Genomic DNA, 22,708 nt, shown 5'->3' with positions numbered 1-22,708 from the left:
AGAGTAAAAACTGCAACAACCACCATTTAGATACAACAAGCTGACCACAAACAATTATGCGGCTAATAAAAATAAATAAGTAAAATTCTTTGGACAAACGCACTTGAGAGAAACCTTTAACAATACAATGCTTAAAGAGACAAGGCCAACAACAAGCATCCATTATATCAGGGCCTGGGACAATGAACTGACAAGTAGAGGAGAAAAACATACCTAATGTATAACATTAATTTGGAATCTTCTAAAGCACAAAATCAACATTAATCATTATTTTTATAACTGTTTATTGATGTTGAAAAAAACATCTAATAAGAGTTACATGTGAACACAGAAACATACAGAGGTATTCATTCATTATGGAAATGGATGAAAGATTTTGTAAGGCAGATTTTGACCTGCTAAAATCGCCGAAAATGACTAGAAAAGGAAAGTCCATCATGAATAACAAAACAAGTGGGGAGTCATTGTTTGTCAAATTGGAGCTTAGGCTGCACAGGAAACATTTATGAGTGGGACATATCAGGCTTAACCTTTGTATTGGTTCACCATCTCTTCCAGTTTAGTCTGGTTGGACCCAGAGAAATCATCCAGCTACAACAGAAAACAGCAGATTAAATCATCCTTACAATAATGGGAAGTAAATTCAAACGCAGCATATTCATAGAGAAATATCTTTAACTTTGTGCAGTTATGTGACTATTATTAGTTCAGTTTCTTCTATCATTTAAGACTTTATGGCCTTGAATCTGATACAGGAAATTTAAGACTTAAGGACCCACGGAAACCCTGTAATATGTGACTACTATTATTAAATCAACTAGAGGAAAGACAACAGAACAAACCTTCTTCCCGTTCTTGTAGAAGTGGAATGTTGGCATACATTTAATCTCACAAGACTGGGCTACATCCTGCAAAACAAAGAACATCACTTTAATATTCCTTAGGATGCTTTATGGCTCGTATCTAACTTCTTTTAGTTAAAAGTAACTGCAGGGCACACTGAGAGAAAGCAACAAAATCGAAAACAAAAGTTTGATTGGGATGTAACCATAGCATACATTTTATGTAATTCTACTACCCTCTAGTGGTGTTCATCATGAGCCAAGGCAGCAAATTAAGAACCCATTTCCCTTACCAAAAAAACAAAACAAAAACAAACACCTGAGCTGACATTTCTTTCATTTAAATGGATTTAGGCCTAAACTATGGTTGCAGGGGAATGAACAATAAGGTTCATAAAAAAGCCAAAGCTTTTCCTTCCATACAAGAGGTGTTTCCAGCGATTGAATTATGGTGAAACATAATTATTGAATTCCTTCTGGCTACCACAGTTTCAGTCTAAAACGTTTCACACTGGCCAGTCTGTTAGTAAACAGACAGACAGGCCAGTGTGATACTTTTTTTTTTATTATCTGCTGTCCTCTAACCAGCACTATTTGAGAACAGCAAAACTTATGTACATTTATAACACTATACTTTGTCTTTTCCTTTCCTAGAAATTAAGTTACGGTACACAAAAACGCTGCCATGTGAGTGTTTCTAATAAAAAGGCTGAGGGAGTGACGGCAAATTCAACATCTATATCCCTTCTATTATTTTCCTCTCTGAGAAAAAGCTTTGAAACTTCTATTGTAGATTTTTTTTTTTCATTATTATTTTGTTTCTTGGGGTAAATGAGAACAAAATTATTTTTGTTGTAGTTTCCCTTTCCACTATACAAATTTATATATTTATATACTCTGAGCTGTTCATGTCTTTAAAGAGTTATGCATTTCTATGGCAACACTATTAATGCAACTTTGAATTTGTGTAATCTGAATAATCAATCTACAAAATAATACAAGTAACAGTTGTAATGAAAATGCTTAATATGCTTTTACAGTTTATTAAGCAGGACATTAGAAAATAATTCAGCTCTGTGCTAGCTACATTAAACTAGTGCATGTCTTTAGTTTATTTTCTAATTAATCTTGCATTAAGTCATTAACAATAAACAATTATAGGAATTCGTAAACTTTACAACAACTAAATTACATTTCACTCCAGTCGCTGCTATTTTGAGTGGTTCCACGACACTGTGGCAGTCAGGTAAATTTAGCTCTTAGAAAAAAAAAAAGAAAAAAAAAAAAGGAATTTCTCTCTCTCTCATATATATATATATATATATATTATTAATATATATATATATATAAAAACTCACCTGTGCATCATCTACGTCCACTTTGAGGAAGACCACATTAGCATAGGAAGGATTTTCAGACAGGCCCTGAAGTGAGGAATTACAATGAGAAATTGAGTCAAATAAGTCCATTCCAACGACTCAAATACAGTGACTTTAATTTGATTCTTACTTTGTAAAATGGTGCGATGCTCTGACAAGGTCCACACCATGTGGCTGTAAAATCAACCACTACAAGCTTATCACCCGCCTCAGCAAGAGCTTTGTCAAAGCCATCCTGTGAACACAAGTCAATGTTCAATGTTTGTGTTGTCATCATTGCAATGTGCTATTCTTTAAAATAAGATGGTGTTGCTGTGGGCCCTTGTTTTTTCAACACAAAAGAAGACACCTTTAATTAATGTTGCTAACCAAACATTTCCGTAGTAGGGAAAAAATACAAAGGAAGTCTATGGCTACCATCAGCTGTTTGGTTTACAACATCTCTTCAAAGTACCTTCTTTTGTGTTGAGCAGAAGAAAGAAATTCATACAGGTTTGGAACTACAGGGTTGGGGGGGTGGTAGTTGTGTTGCCCTCTAGGTAACAACACAAAACCACATCGGTTTTGTAAGAATTATTACATTATTTATCTGTAACAGACGGAATCACATAATAAGGCTCATCTGACTACATTAAAACAAACAGTAAAAGAAATTCAATGTACCGAGATTTAATGGCGTCCTTGTATGCAGTATTTGCCTTATTCACTGCGGCAAATGATCAAATGCTGCTGTGCAAAAAAAAAAAAGACCCTCAGAAGAGTCAAACCCACGTGACGATGGCGCGCTTGGTCTCGTCAGGCCGCGATCACCAAAATAAACTATAAATGCTACAAGACCGTGCTAATTTAGTTATCTAGGTTAAACTATGAATGAGAATGTTTATTTCAAATGTAGGTTTAGACCACACTCCGGTCTCGTGAGCTGAAAGTTACGTTACGTAACGAAGCGGCATGCCAGCTACCGCAGAACTATGTAACGTTAATGTCATTTCACGTGCGTTGGTTCATAATTTTACAACACAATTGTTGTTGCAGTGCAAATAACAATCACATGAAAGCGGAATTTTATGGGGGAAAGCTATGCATTTTAGCTTTCGGGTGCCGTATTGGCTAGGTAAGTTAACGTTATTGGTTAGCAGATAGGCTAACTAACGTTATATTTTTACAACCACAATCTGAACTGACCTGTTAAGTTTATTGCTTGCTAATACTTTGTGAATTCTCACGCATAGCTGTTGAATTTTCAACAAACTTAAACGAAATAGACTCTCGTGCAGTAAGTGAGCACTAGTCATACCCCACAATTTTGCTAATTTCGTAAAAAAATACAATTATGTGAGTGTCTGTTGAATTAGAGCAGCGTTCTTACCTGATCTTCAATGACGATGATCATTTTATCGCTTTACTGCTGTCCCGAGGTCGGAGAACACACCTTCCTCAGCTCGCTCGCCCAGAAATGAACCTCCTCTCTCTGCTCCGCCTGACTCAAGCGTGTAACGGGAGTTAATGAAGCAGCGATTCATTCAGAAAGCCCTGCCCATAAACGCGCTGGCGGACAACAGCCCAGAAAGGGCCTCAGTGTTTGGGTCTCTGCAATGTGGGAGTAGTACTGGACATTCTTGATGCAATAGGTTTTTTCTTTTCCTGGAAGAAGTTTCGGGTGTTTTACAACAGCTGTTCAATTTTAAGTAAATCCACAGGTACATTTGACAAGTTCTCAAGCAGTTATAACCGTCAAACCTGACATTTATATGGATAAGATATTGTTCTAGCTTTGCATTATTATATTTTTAGCTGTATTTCGTTATTTGCATTATTTTTTCCCAACCCCTTTTAAATTTGCATAAACCACACTGTGATTTATTATTTAACAATTCACTTATTATTTTAACTTTACAGTGACTACATTTATATTAAAACACATTTTACAGGCCAGTACCTTCTAGTATTGCAATTTAACTTGTTTTGAACTGATAGAAATTTGAGTAGTTTCTTATTATCACAGTGCAGATTTTTTTTTTTTTTTTGGAAACAGGTGTGAAAAAAATAAACGTGTTCATAGAAAATTCATGTTAAAATAATATTTAATTGACTGCCGGTAATGATTGACATATACTAAAAATAATTAGTAAATGATCAAGTAATAAATATATATTTAAATTAAATTTATTTACAATTCTCATGTCTAGTTCCATGCACTGTTCCTTTTTTCTGCTCTTTTGGACAGCCTTCCATTTCACTCAGCCTGTTCAATCATGTAAATCATTTTCTTTGAACACTGATGAAAATACATGAGATGATGGATATGTTTGTTGTTGTAGGATCTGGAATAATTAGGCCTTGCTCTTTGAAGTCTCTGAGTGGGATGTTGCCACAGATACCAAACACAGCCTCTGTCCTTCTCTTTCTGTTGCATCCTTCATCCAGGTTAGTAGCTATTCAGAGATTCCAGGTGTTTGTCTCCATCATTTGGAAAGAAAGCCTTCCATTTACAGCTATTTTCTGGTCATATGAAGGTGGCTGCATAGCATTAAATGTTTGTCTGATATATGAACATAATGTTTGTTTAATAATGAGATCTAATCCTAATCCTATCCTGTGACGGTTTTCACTGTGGAACAGAATTCATAAAACAATCAGTTTAGAGCTGTTCACAAGATTTTGGAATGGTATTACAACAAAATGTTTCAACATTATATTCTTACAAATGAAATATTAAATTAATTGAATTGTTTTACAAACACCTGGATGAATGAAAACGCTCACAGATGTATTGCCATAATTAAATGCCATAAAATAAAAATAATAAAAAACACTGTAGTGAGAAAAAAAACAGCAAAAGACATTTTGTGGACTGACAAAACATGCCTAAAACACACACACACCTGGTATCCAATTTAAAAGCCAACACAGTTTTACAGAAAGACTATAATTAGCATTTTTTTGTTGGGTAACCGTGATAAAAGCCTCTCCTATCTAATCAGTTTGCAGCTCTAGAGTGTTCATTATAAAGTGGACCTGTCTTGCTTTGTTTACCGTTTCCTAGGTGTTTTGGATCTCCACTCTAGACGGCGTAACAAATGAATCAGAAAAAAAGAGAAAGAAATAGACTGAAAATATGAAAAACAGTCCCAATATAGGAGACAAAGTAACCTGGAAAAGAGTGACAACTGATCATAAGCATTAAGGCTTGAGATGTGAATGTGAATGTTTAATTAGCTGAACTTCAACTGAGGTTATAATAGTAGTAATAATATGTAAGAACATATGATGACGACGTTGAAGATCTCGATGAAGATGTTTATTGCAGCATAGCAGTGACAAAGTACATGTAGTACCTTGGGTTCAACGGAGTCAGAATGAACTCAGAACATCCTAACATTTATACATTGTCAGTTTACTACCCTTCATGTAAATGAAGTTGCTCCTGTTGTAACAGCTGTGGTCTGTATGTTGATTAAGTTCTGACACCCCTTTGTCTGAGGTGGTTCTCAGTGTCCCACACCTGTCCCATTCTACAATTGGTCACCATTTGCTCAGGATTTGATCATCCCAAATGGTCTACAAACAACATAACTGATGAATTTCTTCTTCTCTATAATAATTAAGCCATTTTGGGAAATGAGCATGATCAAACATATTTTGGAGTGGAAGCTGGGTCGAGGCAGACTATAATTTCTTACAGTCCACTCTTAGATGCTCTTGGCCCAAAAGAAGCATCGCATTCACTCCCTTACACAGATTACACCTCCCTTCCAGGGCAGGTGCCCAGTTGCGGTGAAGCCCTGCCTTAGCTTGTCCCCCTCTGGCCAAAGGAAAATCTCACCCGTCATTGGGTCATCACCTCATGCACACTGGTTATCGCTCCATCCAAAGCAAAATTTATCATAGAGACTTTTCTCAAATTTGGCAAAATGACATACAAACATTTTTTGGGGTTTGGGAGAGGAGCCCTTGAGAACCATAACAGCAAAAGGGAATTTCTAAATGTACTAAACATTATGACAGTACAAACATTGTCAAAAGCCAAAGGAGCAAAAACATCAATCAACAGGCAACACGGTGTGGTGTGGACGTGTGTGTGTGTGTGTTTGTTTTGTCACTTGCATTGTGTCCATTCTCTCAGTGTGGACGTCCTTTGTCCACATGGGTGCATTCAATAGACAATAATATATTTTCTGCATTCGAGTATGCATATATTTGTCTTTCTAGTGTCATGTGAGTCTGTGTCTTTTTGCATTTCTTAGTGTGGGTATGTCCTTTGCCCACTTCTTTTCCATCACAGTGGTAAGACTGCTGTCCTCAGTCTCTGAAAATGGTTTGATCTCTCCTTGGTTCTCTTTTCCAATGTCCATTCTTTTCAGTTTGGAAGAGTCCTTCTGAATGAAGCAGTTATTGGTGTTGTGGTAGTCTGTGGCATTGGTGGGTCTCAGGGTTTCTAGATCTTTTAGGTTTGGAGTTCTGGATCTTGTAGGTCTGGAAATCTCTTGATTTCTGTTTCTGATGATCACTATGTTCTTTAAGAAGTCCTTTTTTTCTTCTGGAGGTCCCCTGGCTCCACTGGTTCTGCTGGCCTTCTTGTCCATCAGATGACTGGATCATCTTTCTCTAGGAGGGTACACCTTTCCAACAAACATCTTGATGCTTTTACCTGAAACAAGATCAAAAAGAAGAGGTTTCCCCCACAAGAATCTTTTCAGATTCAAAACATCAAAGCTACAGAAATTTAGTCACCAAATGCAATTAAATAATTTCTCATAAATTAAATGTAAATATTAATGCAATTAACACATTTCTCAGAAATTATAAAGAACTTTTGATAGTAAACATATTTTTTAAATATATATTTTACTATCATAAAACCATTCCTCCAAATCACATCAGCATCTGCTTGTGACTGAGCTACAGTCATGTTGTTCATGCAGTGCTCTGTCTGGCAAGGTGTGAATGGCTTCTTCCTTATTTCCTTTCAACAGTGCCAACTGGGTTTCTAAACTGCCTATTTTCTTAAGCAAACCATGATAGCTCATCCTTCTTTTGTGTGAAAAGTGACATTGTCTTGCCTTGTGCCCCATACTTCTACAAGCAAAACAAACAAATTCCCAAACTTTCCTAACTTTCTCTAAACAATGCTTTGCTATGTGACCATCCTTTCCACATGCATGACAAACAAAGCTTTGATAAGGTCTCTCGTTGTCTTGACAATGTCTAGCAATGTGACCAGCTTTTCCACATGCATAACAGAGAGTAAAACCTTCTGAATTTACTCTTTCTAATCTCTTTGGTCTCTGATGCAAACCATTAGAAAATATAGAACATTATCTCCTGCCAAAGACAGCAACTGGATGTCTAGATACTGCAGCTTTCATTTGACTTCTTGCATTGAAATGCTGTGTCATTTTGGAAGTGATTTGCTCGTATGGTGCATTTACATCTACATGCATAGCAACGGCTTCTCGCATGTGTGAACTACTCTGTGCAATTAATGCAGACTTAAACATGCGATTTTGTTTAGTTGCATTTGGCAAACCACTGTAACAGCTGAACTTTTCCCACAACCCAGATGAAAATGCTAGAGGATGCTCTCCAATTTGCATTGTCACCTCAGTTATGTTTCTCAAGTTAACCAAATTAGTCCCAGCAAGTTTAAATAGAGAATCTCTCCTTGCACCTTTGTCTGCTCTTTTGTCATGAACTTCCGGTAAGAGACCACTAGTTAATGAGCGAGGAATGCAGATCATAAGAAGTCTACAAGCATCTTCGTCTGACACACTACAAACATCCACTACCTTCTCCAGTTTTGACAAAAACTCTACAGGATCCATGTTATCAGGGTCAAAGTACACACTGCTGTAACAAGACTTTGAAAGTTCATAAAAGACAGATGTCTAACAGCTTGGCCATTGTCATTTCTTTGATCAAGAACTCTGTCATTTCCAGTCTGTCTTGTTCGCACTGGTGCTATTGGGAACCTCACAGAATCATATTCAGAATTGGATTGGGCATGTCCTAACTGTCTAGCTGTCCCTTCATACAAACATCTAAATGTTTCCCTCTCTGTTTCGGACTTTGAAATTCCTTTTCTCAATTTCACTATCTGTTCCTTCAAAATGATCTCTTAAGCCTTACAATTTCTCAATTATATGACATAGCCGCTGACTTGCGAATTTAGCAACTTGTTTTCTGTTTTAATTTCTTCTAATCCTTACTTAGTTACCTTGTATGAGGCAAAAAGAGCTTGAAGTGCATTAGCAACTTTTCCCTCTTTGTTTTTAGGCATTTTGGGACAGTTTTTGAATTGAGACATAGCCCACTCGTAGGGGTCATCTGCCTTCTCTATCCCATCAAACATTCCTACTAAGCCGTGCTTAGCGATGTATTTAACTATCAGCTCTTCCATTTTCACAATCTTATTGAATTGTGTTCAGGAATTCAATACGCTTCTTTCCTTCACTGACTGAACATTATCTAGTTACTTTAAGATACCTGTTAGTCTAATTATTTACAGCTCCTGTGCTTTGGACACAAATATATATATATACATATACATATATATATATATATATATATATATATATATATACATACACATATACATACACACATATACATATATATATATATATACATATATACATATACATATACATATATATATATATACATATACATATATATATATATATATATATATATATATATATATATATATATATATATATATATATATATATATATATATACATATATATATATATATATATATATATATATATATATATATATATATATATATATTATATATATATATATATATATATATATATATATATATAAAACAGCCACACTACGTTGGGCTTCTAAACCAAATTTTTCACTTCTCCGGACACGGCCACACTCCTTTGGGCCTTACACTTCACTACACTAAACTGTTAAAAATGTAACACTGTCACAGTACATTGGGCAAAACCACACTGCTTCAGGCTTTAAACTTCACAGAGTCACAGTGCATCGGACTCAATACTCTATAACACACAATGAAATAATTCTGTGACCACATGATTCAGTTACTTTAGAATTTCATCAGAATTATCACAATAAGGTCTCATACAACTCTGCTAGCACACTACATCGAGCTGATTCAATTACTTAAGAATCTTAACAGTTCTAACAGACCAACAACACATTTCAGTTACTTTAGAAACTTTAAACTTAAGCACTTTGGTTCAGTTACTTTAGAAACAACAATTCCAATACAACTCTGCCACCACAGTGTGTTGGGCTGATTCAGTTCCGTTAGAATCTTAAACAGAATTTGTACAGAATAGGTTTAAGAACTCCTCCTGCCAATACTGATTAAAACAATTTCTCATCTGTCCTTTAATTTTCTTTTCTAGATTTTTTTTATATGAGGGGGTTCCCTGACAAAAACAACATAGAAGAAAGAAACCATTTTCTTACCTTTTCCTGCTTTTTTGGGAATTCCCTCGGTGGGTGGCTCGCCAATGTAAGAAAAATTGATGAGGACGTTGAAGATCTCAATGAAGATGTTTATTGCAGCATAGCAGTAACAAAGTACATGTAGTACCTTGGGTCCAATGGAGTCAGAACATCCTAAGTTCAAACCTTTTATACATTTTCAGTTTACTACCCTTCATGTAAATGAAGTTGCTCCTGTTGTAACAGCTGTGGTCTGTATGTTGATTAAGTTCTGACACCCCTTTGTCTGAGGTGGTTCTCAGTGTCCCACACCTGTCCCATTCTACAATTGGTCACCATTTGCTCAGGATGTGATCATCCCAAATGGTCTACAGACAACATAACTGATGACTTTCTTCTCCTCTATAATAATTAAGCCATTTTGGGAAATGAGCATGATCAAACATATTTTGGAGTGGAAGCTGGGTCGAGGCAGACTATCATTTCTTACAAATACTTGTACCTAAAACTACTTATTTGCTAAAACAGTACCACTACTACTTGGACTCGGACTGCAATTATGATTATATATATGATAAGATAACAATACATATAAAGGTCTCCCACTTAAACTGAATTGGTTAAAGAATCGGAGCCACTATAAAATGTCATACCTTTTTTAATTTTTTTGAAATAGTAGTGTAGACATGACATAGGGTCGCCGTAATTTTGCCAAGTAAGACATGTTTCCTGGAACATCATCGTTTGTTGATCCTGGATCAACGTTACTGTCCAAAAATATAGACTAAACCCATTCCCCACCCCTAAACCTAACCCTACCCAATTTATTCCTAAAATCTGCGTGAAATGATAGCTGATTAACAAGGGTGTAGAATCACCTAACCCCGATCATATGCCTAAAACAGATATTTCCAGAAAAGTTATCCCTCAATTCTGATTGGTTGATTGGAATGTTGTTCAGGATCAACAAGGATGTTGATCCAGGAACATGTTGTACTTGGTGAAATCATGGTCACCATGAAATAGTGAGATCATGATGCCACCTAGTGGTCAAGTAGTCCTGTGGTCAATAAATATATTTTCAATGGGCTGATATCACCACAAAATATAGTGAAAGGGGGGAATATTTGCGAATAAGCCATTTCTGCTCTGCAAAAATGTAAAATGATTGACAACCTAAAATGTGCTTGAGGTAGTACAATATCTAAATTAAACAATTTTATTGTATTTATAGGTTACACCACTATTTTATACAGTATGTGTATATGAGTATTTATTTATTTTTAGGTATAGTATAATTTTTAAATAGCTGTGTGTGTGTGTGTGTGTGTGTGTGTGTGTGTGTGTGTGTGTGTGTGTGTGTGTGTGTGTGTGTGTGTGTGAATATTGTGATGCATTATTATTGTGAAATGTTTTTTTTTTTTAATCAAAACTTTTGTTTTAAATATTGTGATATGATTCTCAAAGAAAGAAGGGGAGAGAAGGAGAAATAAAGAGTCTTCAGTTTTGTGAAATATTCTAACTATATTCAACAGAGGTATCTGCCTTTATTCATGATCCCTTAAGAATTAAATAATGAATTAATAAATGCATGCAATGTCATCTGCTGTCCATTTTTTCTAAGTTATTTAACAATATATTGAAGATATGTTTATGACATGCTGATTATTTATGTTTATGTTGCTAAGAATTCAGACACATTCGAAATTTTGTATTTTTTATTTTATTTATTTTTAATGTAGTGTTACTGCTTTAGGCACATTACAAAATGTTGGACTAGGTTTTTTTATAGAAACCAACAACAAAATATGAGTAATAAAGGCCAAGAAAACTGCCAATGCCCCAGCTTGATATTTACTTCTAAATATGATTGATTTATGCCCGTCTTCCTACTAACACACTGAAATCTGCTTATGGCAAAGGATATTCTAAAGTTTAAATAGATTTGTCACAAGAAAGAGCCTGCTCTTGATAAGCCTGATAAGAGGAAACAGTGAGCAGCACAAATGTGTTCAAACATCCTTGTTTTAGTGCATATATATTTTGCCCATAAAAAAAAAAGAAATTAAATACAGTATTTTTCACATAGTTATAAAATTAATAGATGTCTCATGTAAATATCTCTATTTATTTGTTCTGGATACAGCGTCCATTCCATTTCTTATGAATGAAATAAAGATATATATATAAGTTTACATATAAGTAAACACAAATGCAGGCCTCTGAAACATGTCAGTTAATGAAAAATGCATTCTGCACTTATAAGGGGGAATGAATGTCACTAAGCTCTGGATGCTTACACATGCTGTATATGTGGTACAGTATGTGTTGTTGGTTATGCGGTCCTGTTGTTGCAGACGCATGAAGTGGATTAAGGCTTGGCTGTTGTCTTGCCTGGTTCCCTCCAGCCACCAAAAGCTTTCTCCAAGTAGAGGGCAGTGGCCAAAGAGAGCCGGTCCTGTAATTTACCTGTCACAATCTGTACGCCCAGGGGCAAACCCTCCTTACTCAGCCCTAATGGACACTGGGTCACTGGCAAACCCAGGATATTAAAGATACCTGCAGAGAACAGAACCGCTTAGAGCCCAAACTCCCCAGGAACATGGTCCATAATAAGTAGATTATGAGCAGATCACAACTAACAACACTTACCAGTGTAACAGAAGTTGAAGGGTGTGAAAATTGGGTGATGGTGTTTGGGAGTGATCTGGGGATGAGAGGGGTACAGCAGCACTCCATCTGTGCCCAGCAACTCCTCCATCTCCTGCTGCAGACTCTCCTTCTGCTGTAAAATGAATGGAGATGGATGGGAACTCTGGAACAGCTCAACTAGAGCCAGACCTGAGAAAGAGAGACAGAAAGGAAGACTACTATCACATGCATTCATCTTCAGATACATAACTGGCAAAAAAAACTAAACAAAAAAACAAGTCGTTGCCAAAATTTTGGGAACGCTCATCACAAGAAGACACTGGCAGCAATGATTTGCATCTCATGCCAATCAAGTAAATCAGATATGGAAGGAAGGATGATTCAATCAGTCAAAGTTAAAAGGGCACAAGCTCATTTGCTCTGTCACACACCTATTGCTGCTATGGTATGAGAAGAAAACCCCAGAAGCCACTTGAACAGCTCCCAGACAGGCCAAACCTTCTTCCCGCCTTCACTCATTAGCTCTGCAAAGGTGGTGGGAGGCTGAGATGGGGGAATAAATGACAAAACAATCTCATATAAATATGTTGACAAATTAAAACATTATTGACAAATTAAAACATTATGAATGTTATACAGTTCCCTAACATACAATATGAAAATGATACGCTTACATTAGTAAAGTATGTAAATTAAAATGAATAACAGACAATATGCCATTAACTAACTAAGACATCTAAACTTATTTATAACTAATTCAATTTTAATATTATATATATACACATTTAGAATCTGCATATATGATGGACATCAGTTATGATAATCTTTGATATCTCCTTTAAAAGCATCTTGAGTAAAATAGCTCCATATTTAACAAAGCACATACAAAAGAACTGAACCAGAAGCGACAAGACAAGTACAGAATACAGAAGTTTGTTTCAATAACCCCCATTATTTACACAACAGCAAAACCATTAACCCTTATCCTTAACAGGATGGAAATAAAGAGCTAAAGTCAGTGAGAGATTAAAAGTTAGCTTATCTGTGTCAGTCTCACATTCATTTTAATGAACTCATTTGTCATCCTTTGAAACTGACTTCCATCTTTAAAAATGTTGGGTTTACTATTTTATCCAGTATATCTGTATATTTATTATTCAGTAGACTCATTGATGAGGATATGAAAATGACAAAAAACACACCTTTCCATCCTTGCCAGGTGAGGCCATCATAGTTCCCCAGATCTGAAAGGAGTATTTGAGCTGAGGGATAAACAGCTCCTGGACCTTGACCCCAAGGTCTGCTTCTAAACGTCTGACCACCTAAAAAAAAAAACAAGAGCCCTTTATGAGAGGAAAATCATTTGAAGCCGATCCACACACACCCACTTACCATTTTCTGTGCCTGAAGCAGCTGTGCGTCAACTGGAGAGACCAAGTGAGAGCCTCCATTGTGGGGAACAGAGAAGAACCTCAGCTTTTTCAAATCTACTTCAGCAGAGAGACACAGTCTACCAGAAGTGAAAGACAGACAGAAAGACATGTGATGTTTTAGGATGCATTTTTAACAGTGGTTGACCAAATTGAAAATAAATAAGTTGAAAGACCGAAATGAAAGCTACCCTATTCATATGTTTTATTTAATTAATTAAATCTAAAAAATAATTTTAAGTAACTTTTTTTAATGAAATTAATACATTTTATTCAGTGAGGAGGATGCATTATACATTTTAATTGCATTCTAATAGGTTTCATCATGCAGTGAAATCTTTCAGACTCTCAAGACATGTTTTTGTTTTTTTTGCAAAGTTAGTGAAAAATGTCAGCTTGCACATCATTAAAAAAACAACTACAATGTTATCATAGGCGATAAATATTGCACACCTCTACTCTCAACAGGGAGACTAATGACCAACTAAACACTTCTAACAGACCACAAAAACACTTTTAATCTAACACCATAAACTTTTGAATGGTTGTGTAGATCGCATTTATGTAAAGCTCATATTTGCTTATAATGTTGTTGTGATCATATCTATCTAGTCTTTTTTTAATAGCGTTGTATATTACTTATTTGCATTAGGTCCTCCCATGATGCTTAGCATGGGAATCAGGTCTTCAGCATAGCGGCACATAGGTCCTGTACACAGAAATCCAATCTGCAGTCCAGAGGCGGGAGGATACTGACCGTCATTGCTTACGATACCTGTATGTACAAAGAAAACATGTAGTTTGTGTTTCTCATAGTCTTAATCAACATTACTGCAATATGTCAAGTATATACAGTATAGAAACCATGCACTCCTTCTGTGTCACTATTATTTTACTACTTACCAACACATGCACACGACTGCACCATTCTTCTTACCTGTTGATGGCTTGTGTCCGAAGACGCCATTGAAAAAGCAGGGAATACGGATACTACCCCCAATATCTGATCCAACTCCAATCACAGAGGCACCAGCACCCAATATACTGCCTTCACCTCCTACAATTGAGATTATTAACTACAGTTAATTTCTACTTATGTTGCCCTGGAAGTCATCTTGAATTTATACTGGGATATTTTTCAGTTAAAGATGCTGTTGTAAAACTGCAGTGCACTATTCACAGTCAGCCATTTTTTATTTATCCTGTGAGCAAAAGTATGGCTAGTCATGTGATCTCAACATGGCAGCCCCCATGAGGTGACCAGCTTAATGGTTTTAAAGCTGTTAAAGCATAAAGCTTTTATTAGGCTACTAATACAGGGTTTCTGCAGGTTTTATGATGGTCAATTTAAGACTTTTAAAGACCTTTAACAGACCATATTGTAATGCTCTATTGGGTGGTTGTTCTGCACGCTTAGTAAACAAACTCCAGTTAGTCCAAAATGCAGCAGCTAGAGTTCTTACTAGAACCAGGAAGTATGATCATATTAGCCCGGTCCTGTCAACACTGCACTGGCTCCCTATCAAACATTGTATAGATTTTAAAATCTTGCTTATTACTTCTAAAGCCCTGAATGGTTTAGCACCACAGTATTTGAACGAGTTCATAATAGTCCTCCACGTCCGCTGCATTCTCAAAACTCTGGCAATTTGATAATACCTAGAATATCAAAGTCAACTGCGGGCGGCAGATCCTTCTCCTATTTAGCGCCCAAACTCTGGAATAACCTACCTAACATTGTTAGGGAGGCAGACACACTCTTGCAGTTTAAATCTAGATTAAAGACCCATCTCTTTAACCTGGCTTACACATAACATACTAATACACTTCTAATATCCAAATCCGTTAAAAGGATTTTTAGGCTGCATTAATTAGGTAAACCAGAACCGGGAACACTTCCCATAACACCCGATGTACTTGCTACATCGTTAGAAAAATGGCATCTACGCTCATATTAGTCTGTTTCTCTCTTATTCCGAGGTCACCGTAGCCACCAGATCCAGTCTGTATCCAAGTCAGAGGGTCACTGCAGTCACCCGGATCCAGCCCAGATGGTGGATCAGCACCTAGAAAGGACCTCTACAGCCCTGAAAGACAGCGGAGACTAGGACAACTAGAGCCCCAGAGACAGATCCCCTGTAAAGACCTCGTCTCAGACGACCACCGGGACAAGACCACAGGAAACAGATGATTCTTCTGCACAATCTGACTTTGCTGCAGCCTGGAATTGAACTGCTGGTTTCGTCTGGCCAGAGGAGAACTGGCCCCCCGACTGAGCCTGGCTTCTCCCAAGGTTTTTTTCTCCGTTCTGTCACCGATAGAGTTTTGGTTCCTTGCCGCTGTCACCTCTGGCTTGCTTAGTTGGGGACACTTCATTCACAGCGATATCGTTGACTTGATTGCAAATTATTGCACAGATACTATTTAAACTGAACTGAGCTGCATGATGACATCACTGAATTCAATGATGAACTGCCTTTAACTGTCATTTTGCATTATTGACACACTGTTTTCCTAATTAATGTTGTTCAGTTGCTTTGACGCAATCTTTTTTGTTTAAAGCGCAATATAAATAAAGATGACTTGACTTGACCAAGTACAAACTCAATTAACTCAACTTTGTTTAATTTTTCAGAAAACAAGACTTCAAAAATTTTCATTTTGCTTCTCAACCAAACGTCTTGGGTTACACATTTAACCAAGTTTCCCCAAGAGGGAACGAGACCCTGTGTCGTCTAGCAGACACTTGGGGACTGCCGCCAACAGGACTGGTGTCTGAAGGATGTGTGAAACAACTCCAATCCTATTGGCCCACGTAGGCCGTGAGCACAGTATAGATATGGGCTCCAGGGGACCACTACTTAAAAACCCTAGTAAGGGGAGTAGTCACCAAGCTAGAAATCAGCTATCCTCAGACAGCTATCCTCCAAAGGTCCTAACTGAAGATTGCCAAGACCTCGGAGAGTGGACTTTCCTACTTAAGACCCTAACAAGGGAGACAGCATAATCTAGGTAAGGAGCTCAAGGAGACTATTAGTTAAATACCCTAATAAGGGGAGTAGTCGCCGAGCTGGAACACAGCTCTCCTCGAAGAGCAGTTTCCTCTGGCAAGGCTGAAGATTGCCCAGAGCCACAAGCATGGTAAGGACACTTTGGTGAACGAAAAAACCCACTACACCACGCCGTTGTGCATGCCTGTCCACCCGGTGTGAGATCACCAAGGAGTAGATGAACATGCCCCAACTCAGCACCACCAATGACACACTGGGAATAAAATAACTTGGGGGGTTGGGAAACCCAACCAAACTAATAAAAAGGAGGGACATCCCAAACAGCCAAGCTGGAAACACATCTGTGGGCCATCTACTTGAAACCTTAAAGGAATCATAGGATGCCCATTTTACACAAGTTGATATGATTCTTTAGGGTCTTAATGAAAAGTCTGTAACATAGTTTGGTTAAAATTTCTCATTGGTAGTTTTAAAAAACATATTTTTTTACCCTGTGATTTTCCTTTAAATGTTAATGAGCTCTGCTGACCCCGCCCCTCCCTTCCGAGCTGCTCTCAGTGAGACTGTTTACTTTAGCCGCATTCATTGTGAAACTTGCTAATTAGCATATTATTAGGAAAGGCTATTTGCAAAGATTCAAAAAAAAAAACCTTAACCTTTGCGCGAACATAGACGCATTTATGTAGATCGGGGGCGTATTCTCTTCAAAAACAAACACAATCCACTTTGTCTGCAGCGGTTCAGATGTCGGAAGTAAATGACAACTGCTATGTTCATTATTACATCCAACCATAGAACACCTCAATCACTTACGAGTCATTCTTGTCTACATCTGCTCTGGCAGTGAAACAATGGCAGACTAATGACAGCTCAGTCAGGTCGGGTCTTAGGTAAGACACCAGTCCAGTCTGTGCTGAAACATTCACACATTTCAGTTCAAACAACTTGTAGAAGTGCATGTAGCATCATATGACCCCTTTAATACAGGGGAGACAGCCCAAAGCATGAGAAATAGGGAAACTGCCTGCTTTAAAAATATCATGAAATCAGGGGAGGCAGCGTAGCATAATAGAAAGGAACCGAAGGGGGACCGCCTACTTAAAAACCCTAGAAAAAGGGGAGGAAGCCCAGCCCTGCTGTCTGAAATATTAGGCAAGAAGCTAAAATAACTTGGGAAGAAGGAGGAACCCATTCAAACTATACAAAAAGGAGCGATATACCATCTGGCTAAGCTGGAAACAGAACTGTCCTCAAACAGCTATGTTTCTAAAAGCAATGAGCCATCAACTTGAAACCCTGTTACAGGGGAGACCGCTCAAAGCATGGAAGGACCGAGGACGTGCTTGAGAGGGCTTGTACTTGAACCCAACCTAGTCATAGAAGCCAGACTGGAACACAGCTGCCCTCAGACCACTATATTCCAGAGCAAAATAAGTTTGAGCTGGAGCATAACTATCTACAGACAGCTACACTGTGAGCAGGGGCTGTCCACTTAAAGCCCTGAGGTGGGGGAACAGTCTACACAGCCCAAACTTAATATTTGGGATTCAGAGAGACCGCCCACTTAAAAATACCCTGAGACCTGGGGAGGCAGCCCACTCCTAAACCCATCTGGCTTAACACAGGAAGGGACATTCCCTAAAATCTAGCTAGGAATACAGCTGTCCTTAAACAACTATGCTCCAAAAGCAATGGGTCATCCACATGAAAAACCCTAACAAAGGGGATAAAGCCCATACTTAGCATGCAGGATTTAGGGGGACCGCATGCTTGGAAGATACCCTAAAATCAGTAGAGGCTGACCAACATTACTACCTAGGCTGAGAAAACGCTCTGGAGGGGAGCGAAGTATCATCTTCTGTGCTCGGTGTAGACAGACTGCACTGCAATTCCTCATACAGTGCTGCACGCAAAAGCAAAGTTCTGTCTAAGGACTGTTTCCTTTGTTTGCCTTTATAATTTTGTATTTTTGCCTTTGTGCCCTTATTTCTTTTCTATATCACAATAATGCTGTAATGTTTTTTTTTTGTTTGTTTGATTTTGACTACTAGCAAAGTGTAACCATGAATCCTATCCAGTCTCTTTCTATCAATATCCCACATACAGTAATGTGTAAATTTGTACTTTTGAAATGGATATATGGCATACATAAGGAGTGAAGCCTTCTGCATTTCAATACAGTAACTTTCATCCAAACTGTTGCCATAGTTTACATCAGGTAATACTATCAGAGTGCACTGTTATATTGACAACATGACTAAGCATTTTGACTATCTTGTTTGTTAAACAATGACTCAAGGACTTTTCATTCTGATGGCACTGATATGTTGACTAACATAAATACTTACTTTTGAGAGATGAACTAAAGATTTTGAGTAAGTTGCAGGCTTTTGCAGGTAATCCATTGTGTAGCGCTGCTTGTACGTATTGTTTTGAGAAATACACATACTTCTTTGCAAATATTAAGGATGATTCGAGAAATGCACCAAAGCGACTGAGAAAAACTGCACAAATGTTTAACACCTTTTTAAGACCCACAGAAACCCTGTAACATGACTGGATTCTTTATTTTGTGCGAGTGTGCATCATTTTATACATATTTTCTTTTTTCTTTTTAACTATTAATTTCTTTATGGGCAAAAAGTATTTAATGATGCACATTTTATTTAATATTTTATGTGTATTTAAGTTTCTTTTTTTAATTTCATTTAAGTTAAAATTACAGAGAGCACCTTTAACAAATGCAAAACAGTGTATGCACAACTCCTACAAGTTGTACAGTGATGAAAGTGTCAGGATGTGTATATGTGTGTAAAAATGACCTGAGCTGCCGCCTGCAATTCTCTCAAAGTCATAGGGGTTGTTAGTGATGCCATAGAGGTGGTTGTGGGACTCTAGCCACATACAGAGCTCACTGCAGTTAGTTACGCCAAGTGGAATCGCTCCTGCCCTCTTCAACAGTGCAACAGATGGGGCATCTACTCCTGAAACCAGATCCCGTCTGGTCAACAGCCCTGTCGAGTTAGGCATGCCTGTTAAAGAGAAAACAATGAGTGTCATCCTACAGGCATTTATCATTTATGAAAGAAAGGTTTGGAAAAATTACATACCTTGCAGGGCAAAGGCCTCTTTAACAGTGATGGGTACTCCAAGCAGAGGTAGTCTGTCCTCCAACACCTCCTCTCCTCCTGTCTCCTCCTCTATTAGTTTGTCTACCTGTGCAGCTTCCTGAAGTGCTGCAGAAAACCTGTAGAAATGATAATGTGTTGTATGTATGGAATATAGGTTGATTTTACTTTTGAACTCACTTACCTGTCTTTGACCATGGCATTGATAAGTGGGTTCACTTCCTGAATGCGGTCAATGTAGGCCTGGACCACTTCAACACTTGTTACCTAGAGACAGATTGGAACTGTTTAGGCTGCATAATGCAGTAAAACATATAAAAACGGTTGTGGGTACTTAACTGAAAGACAAACATAGAAAGATGCAGATTGAAAACCTAGGTCAGGTCTACTGTGAATATGAATCATAGAGCTAAATGCCTAGAAAAATGTGCACACTGCACCGTGTTATATTTGTCTGTTCTCAAAGGAAAGGGGGAGAAGATATGCACTATTCTTCATTTGGAGACATTTTTTGATTATTTTAAAACTTTAAATTCTAAACTATGCTTCATCAAAGATTTATCCCATGCCCTGAAAAAAAATAATAATAATAAAATAAAAAATAAAAATCATATTATGCCTTTGAAATTATGACGGTGTAGCTTTATTGTCACTTCTTGAAAAAAAAAAAGATTATATATATAATACTTTTATTTAAAAGGTTACTACTATATAAAATTTCTATATTATATTAAATATTTAATATTATATAAAATATATATTACTATATATTTTATATCTTTTAAACTACTATATATTATATATCTATCATTTATTTATATCTTTTAAACTACTATATATTTTTTTTGTTTTTTTTTTGATTATTTGCTTTTGTTTTGTTTTGGTTTTTTTGCTGTTGATTTAGTTTTTGGTACAAGCAAATGAGAAGTTGAAAATAACGGATTTTCAGACGAAAAAACTGATACACATACTGTACGTACCTACAGTACGTATAGGAGGCTTTAAGGAGGCCCTAAACAATGTAGCTATTGATTTCATAACTACTGCTGACCTTTGAACAGCCTTGGAAACTCATGATGAATTCCTCTAAACTAGTGCGACAATGCAAATACGCGTCCCACTCTGATTACTTACATTAAAAAGAACTGTGATCAGAAGACAAACTATTTTGTTAATAAACTATGCTAATCAAACTGAAACTGTGTTGAAACTACAACTCCCAGCATTCATTTAAATACACATTGTCGTATCTCTTCCTCGTAATGGGTGTGCGCTTTTCCGTAGCGTCACTCAAAGAGTAACTAACATGTCATTACGGTTGTGCTGTAATTATATTTATCAAGCCATAAAGCCTACGCAGTTTTTATCAACATCTTACTGCTTTCCGACGAATCTTTCGGGCAAGCTGCATCGCTGAGAGCAGCAGAAGTGGGTTAGTGATGGGTGGGAGTCGCGAAACTCCATGCCTCTGCTGGGGTGCAAATAACTTAAAAGCGGCGAATAGCATCCAAACCACAGCTCGAAGCAATCGGCCCAAGAACCGTTCGAACCGGGTCGAAGCCATCGTCAGTGAGCACTGAGCAGCAATGAATGACACCAGCACGCAGCTTGGTTTAACAGCAATGAGCTCTTTACTGCCCTCTGCAGAGCGCTGTTACTGAATTCTTACGAAGTCATACCTTATTCAGAATTTTGAACAAATTTATACATATACAACTTTATACATATACAAAGGCCGTAACCATGTCTTGACCATTGGATTGGATTGGATTGGATTGGATTTTTTATATATATATATATATATATATATATATATATATATATATATATATATATATATATATATATATATATATATATATATAGCCTACAGGTGTATATATATATATTTGTATGTCCTATGGTTAATTTATTTTATTTTATTATTTAAACTCAAATTGTGAAACTCATGTATTAAATAAATTCAATGCACACAGACCGAAGTAGTTTAAGTCTTTGGTTCTTTTAATTGTGATGATTTTGGCTAACATTTAACAAAAACCCACCAATTCACTATCTCAACAAATTAGAATACTTCGTAAGACTAATAAAAAAAATAATAAAAATTAGTGAATTGTTGGCCTTCTGGAAAGTATGTTCATTTACTGTACATGTACTCAATACTTGGTAGGGGCTCCTTTTGCTTTAAGTACTGCCTTCAATTCGGCGTGGCATGGAGGTCATCAATTGGTGGCACTCTGAGGTGTTTGGTAGCCCAGGTTTCTATGACAGTGGCCTTCAGCTCATCTGCATTTTTGGTCTCTTGTTTCTCATTTTCCTCTTGACAATACCTCATAGATTCTCTCTGGGGTTCAGGTCTGGTGAGTTTGCTGGCCAGTCAAGCACACCAACACCATGGTCATTTACCTAACTTTTGGTGCTTTTGGCAGTGTGGGCAGGTGCCAAATATACTGCTGGAAAATGAAATCAGCATCTTCAAAAAGGTGATCAGCAGAAGGAGGCATGAAGTGCTCCAAAATTTCTTGGTAAACAGGTGCAGTGACTTTGGTTTTCAAAAAACACAATGAACCAACACCAGCAGATGACATTGCACCCCAAATTATCACTGACTGTGGAAACTTAACACTGGACTTCAAGCAAATTGGGCTTTGGGTTTGTGCTTCTTTACTCTTGATTCTGTGTGCTTGGTTTCCAAATGAAATACAAAACTTGCTCTCATCTGAAGAGAGGACTTTGGACCACTGGGCAACAGTCCAGTTCTTCTCCTTAGCCCAGGTAAGACGCCTCTGACGTTGTCTGTGGTCCAGGAGTGGCTTAACAAGAGGA

The 22,708-nt window shown here is 37.2% G+C and overlaps 2 protein-coding genes and 1 long non-coding RNA gene across 3 annotated transcripts; all 3 read right to left on the bottom strand.

The window, feature by feature from the left end:
* Window positions 1-267: 267 nt before the first annotated feature.
* Window positions 268-3,748, bottom strand: LOC109048651 (thioredoxin-like). Its single transcript, XM_019066331.2, has 5 exons — window positions 3,591-3,748; window positions 2,352-2,456; window positions 2,201-2,266; window positions 843-908; window positions 268-591 (listed from the first exon to the last, which is right to left on the bottom strand). The coding sequence occupies exons 1-5, from the start codon at window positions 3,612-3,614 to the stop codon at window positions 526-528; spliced, it is 327 nt and encodes a 108-aa protein (XP_018921876.1). The 5' UTR covers window positions 3,615-3,748; the 3' UTR covers window positions 268-525.
* A 1,759-nt stretch (window positions 3,749-5,507) lies between these two features.
* On the bottom strand, window positions 5,508-9,825 carry LOC122145377. The gene is made up of 2 exons (XR_006160309.1): window positions 9,683-9,825; window positions 5,508-6,872 (listed from the first exon to the last, which is right to left on the bottom strand). It is a non-coding gene; the product is annotated as an uncharacterized LOC122145377 (long non-coding RNA).
* A 162-nt stretch (window positions 9,826-9,987) lies between these two features.
* Window positions 9,988-21,541, bottom strand: LOC109065333 (fatty-acid amide hydrolase 2-A). The gene is made up of 11 exons (XM_042759055.1): window positions 21,261-21,541; window positions 20,067-20,149; window positions 19,865-20,001; window positions 19,577-19,786; window positions 14,681-14,800; window positions 14,383-14,518; window positions 13,706-13,823; window positions 13,516-13,635; window positions 12,745-12,856; window positions 12,314-12,502; window positions 9,988-12,220 (listed from the first exon to the last, which is right to left on the bottom strand). The coding sequence occupies exons 1-11, from the start codon at window positions 21,444-21,446 to the stop codon at window positions 12,033-12,035; spliced, it is 1,599 nt and encodes a 532-aa protein (XP_042614989.1). The 5' UTR covers window positions 21,447-21,541; the 3' UTR covers window positions 9,988-12,032.
* Between the last annotated feature and the right edge of the window lie 1,167 nt (window positions 21,542-22,708).

The sequence above is a fragment of the Cyprinus carpio genome, chromosome A1 (genome assembly GCF_018340385.1).
Source record: "Cyprinus carpio isolate SPL01 chromosome A1, ASM1834038v1, whole genome shotgun sequence".
In the NCBI taxonomy this organism is placed as follows: domain Eukaryota; kingdom Metazoa; phylum Chordata; class Actinopteri; order Cypriniformes; family Cyprinidae; genus Cyprinus; species Cyprinus carpio.
The sequence above is the reverse complement of the archived record's forward strand: the minus strand, read 5'-3'. Positions and strand labels throughout refer to the sequence as shown.

Bases quoted from the DNA above. Each gene is read 5' to 3' on its own strand.
- LOC109065333 (XM_042759055.1), bottom strand. From the start codon at position 21,446: ATGGCTTCGACCCGGTTCGAACGGTTCTTGGGCCGATTGCTTCGAGCT. The intron at 14,519-14,680 runs GTAAGAAGAATG...TTGTACATACAG, and splicing joins CGGACACAAGCCATCAACAG to GTATCGTAAGCAATGACGGT. The intron at 12,857-13,515 runs GTGTGTTTTTTG...CCCCCATCTCAG, and splicing joins CACCTGGCAAGGATGGAAAG to CCTCCCACCACCTTTGCAGA.
- LOC109048651 (XM_019066331.2), bottom strand. From the start codon at position 3,614: ATGATCATCGTCATTGAAGATCAG. The intron at 2,457-3,590 runs GTAAGAACGCTG...TTGTGTTCACAG, and splicing joins TCATCGTCATTGAAGATCAG to GATGGCTTTGACAAAGCTCT. The intron at 2,267-2,351 runs GTAAGAATCAAA...TCCTCACTTCAG, and splicing joins GCATCGCACCATTTTACAAA to GGCCTGTCTGAAAATCCTTC.